This window comes from Sinocyclocheilus anshuiensis, unplaced genomic scaffold (genome assembly GCF_001515605.1).
Source record: "Sinocyclocheilus anshuiensis isolate Anshui unplaced genomic scaffold, SAMN03320099.WGS_v1.1 scaffold739, whole genome shotgun sequence".
NCBI lineage: Eukaryota > Metazoa > Chordata > Actinopteri > Cypriniformes > Cyprinidae > Sinocyclocheilus > Sinocyclocheilus anshuiensis.
In genome coordinates, this window is record NW_015551105.1 from 623,500 (window position 1) to 626,512 (window position 3,013).

The 3,013-nt window shown below is 32.2% G+C and overlaps 1 protein-coding gene across 1 annotated transcript in view; it reads right to left on the reverse strand.

The window, feature by feature from the left end:
• LOC107662891 (lipase maturation factor 2-like) overlaps window positions 1-3,013 on the reverse strand; it is a 14,758-nt gene that overhangs the window by 1,790 nt on the left and 9,955 nt on the right. Inside the window, exons 12-13 of the mRNA XM_016453009.1 lie at window positions 2,759-2,870; window positions 854-962 (exon numbers count right to left, since the gene is read on the reverse strand). Of these exons, the coding sequence (XP_016308495.1) occupies window positions 854-962; window positions 2,759-2,870 (221 nt within the window). The remainder of the gene's footprint in view (window positions 1-853; window positions 963-2,758; window positions 2,871-3,013) is intronic.

A 3,013-nucleotide genomic window follows, 5' to 3' on the forward strand; every position in this document is an offset into this window, starting at 1 on the left:
TTAATTTACTGATATAAAATATATTGAGGGAAGCAAATCATATCATCAACAAAGAAAAACATTATTTTTAATATCCAATACTTTATCTTGTATATTCATGTATTCATTATTCATTCATTATCTTAGGGCTGCACAACTAATCAAAAAAGAAATTAAAACTAAAATCACAACATATATTTTTAAATACTACATTTTTTACAGTGAAATATTACAATAGTAATATTTCTTATTTTTCAGTAATGTTTATATTATTATTATTATTATTATTCATTGTATTCAAAATTATTCATAGCCATAGTGAAATATAAGCAGTTAAGATAGATTAGATACATAAGATAGATTTTTTTATTTTTTATCACAATTTTGGTTGTTTTTTCCCACATTGTCAAGCCCTATATTCATATATATAGACTGAGGATAAAATTAATTTTACTTTAAATTGTGAGGTACTAAGCTATACCGCTCACAAAATAGTTAAATCTTTGTAAATACCAACACTTATACCAGTGCATGTTTATTAAAAATATTACAAAGCATTAAAGTGGCATGTTTTTTGTGCAAACAATATTTTAACGACATGGTTTCATTTTGATTCCTCCTCGTTATATCATCTCTCCATAAATAATACAAACACACATTGTCTCTTTATGTCAGCTATTAAATGTCTGTATTTATCTATGCTTGTGCATGTTCAAGTAAAATGATTAAAAAATACTGTTTGTTGAATCAAGCTACCCTGCAGATAACAGACGGTCAACTTTAGGTCTGTTTGTTCTCCTCTGAGGTTATCGATATTCAAAATGTGTCCCAATTTAATTACACTTTCACTTTTGACAGCAGACTTGTTTCTTACCTTTAAACCATGTTGAACCAGCATCTGTTCAAGGTAAGAGTCACCGAGGTGCACCATGGGATAGAACTCTTCCACGTACACCCGTCTCCACCATCGCTGAGGATATGACCTAAACACACAAACACAACCAATATGACAAAGTCACAAAGACAGAAAATGCAACCAATGAGGCTAAACAAAAACAAACAAAAAGATAACTTGAAACAAAATAAACAGCTAAAATAGCTAAAACTAAATAAATTAAAACTAATAAATAAAATTAAATGTTAACAGAAAAAATTTAATCTTGCTTTTACTCAAAATAAAATGAATGTTAACTTAAAAATATAAAAATGTATATATCAGATTTTCAGGATATAAAATCAACTGGCATAAGTCAGAGGCTATGCCAGTATCAGCAGTGTGTTTTTCTTCCTCAGTCAGTGCATTTAAGTTTAAATGGATAAATAAAGGGATTAGATATTTAGGTATCCACCTAAGCCCTAATTTAGAGAATATATTGAATATGAATATGGTACCTTTGTTGCAGAAAATACAAACAAAATTAGATACTTGGAAGAAAATTATGTTAACTTTGTGGGGAAAGATTAATATAATAAAGATGACAATAGCACCACAGTTTAATTACATATCTGGGATGGTCCCTGTTACTATGCCTCACCAGATATATAAGCGATATAATGCTATGATTAAGAATTTTTAGTGGGAAGGTGAAAGACCCAGGATTGGCGTTAATAAATTATGTTTGCCTAGAGATAGGGGAGGTTTAGCATTACCGAATGTAGAGCTCTATAAAATAGCATTTGAAATGTCTAAGCTCACTAGACACTGGGAGGAAGAGGATTTAGATTTAGATTGGGTATTAATAGAACGACAACGTACTTATCCTTTTCGGCCAATAGAGGCTTTTTCACAAAACCCAGAGGGGAACTTACAGCATCATATGACCAACCCAATATTGCTTCATTCTAAAGAGGTTTGGAAAATTGTCCACAGAAAATGTAAGATTTCTCACATGTGTCAGCATTACTCATCAGTATGGAATAATCCTTATGTTAAGGTAGGGAAAAAGCCCCTGTTTTGGGGACAATGGTTTAGAAATGGAATACGAACTCTAAAGGATTTATTTAGTGATGATAAGCTTTTATCTTATACTAATTTAAAAGAAAAATTTCATTTAGAAGGCCGGGATCACTTCTGGAAATATTTACAGATTAGAAACTGTTTGGTGGCAAAGTTTCTATGGGACAAGAAAAGAATGTTTTAGAAAAATTTTGCGAACTACCAAGACCCCTTCAAAAATCATCTAAATTTTATCAACTCAGTTTAAGGATTGGTGATAAGAACTGTGAACATTGAGATTGATTTGGCAAAGAGACATTAATAGTGACATAGATAAGGACACTTTTGAAAGAATTTTGTCCTACAGTGGAAGGTACATAAAGGAAGCAAGAGGTAAATTTATCCAGTATAAGGTATTACATAGGTATTATTATACACCAATGCGACTTTTTAGAATGGGTTGTCTGATTGATAATAAATGCTGGAAATGTAAACAAGAAACTGGCACATACATTCATGCTCTCTGGCAATGTTCAAAGATTCAACCTTTTTGGGAAATTGTGTTGAAATATCTTGGAAGATGTTTGGGATTTAACCTTCCATTTTCATCAAGGATTTGTCTTTTAGGAGATAAATCGGAGATCCCTCAGATTAAAAATAACGAGTTTTCCCTTGTTACTGTCGGTGTAATCACGGCAGTACGACTGATACTTAGATTTTGGAAAGATATTCAATGTCCTTCACTTAAAATGTGGATTGAATCTATGATTTAAAATAAAAAAATATTAGAAAAGAAAAAAGAAAAGAAAAGAAAAAAGGAAAGGAAAGCTGGTGTGCGCTTACCCGTCCTCTTTGGGCTCGCTGAACCAGTATTTGTAGCGGTTAGCTCGGAGGTATGCAGGAGGCTGTTTGCTGAACGGATACTGAGACTCATCTGTCTGAATGAGTCTGATCACTGCACAACACACACATGGAATATTTCCACAGTATAGTATAAAAAACTGCATTAGGCACTGCATCTCGTTCAGACTGATGCACTTGATGCATTTAAATCTCATGCATGCACAAGCAAACACACGTCATCTCACCGTCTCGTTT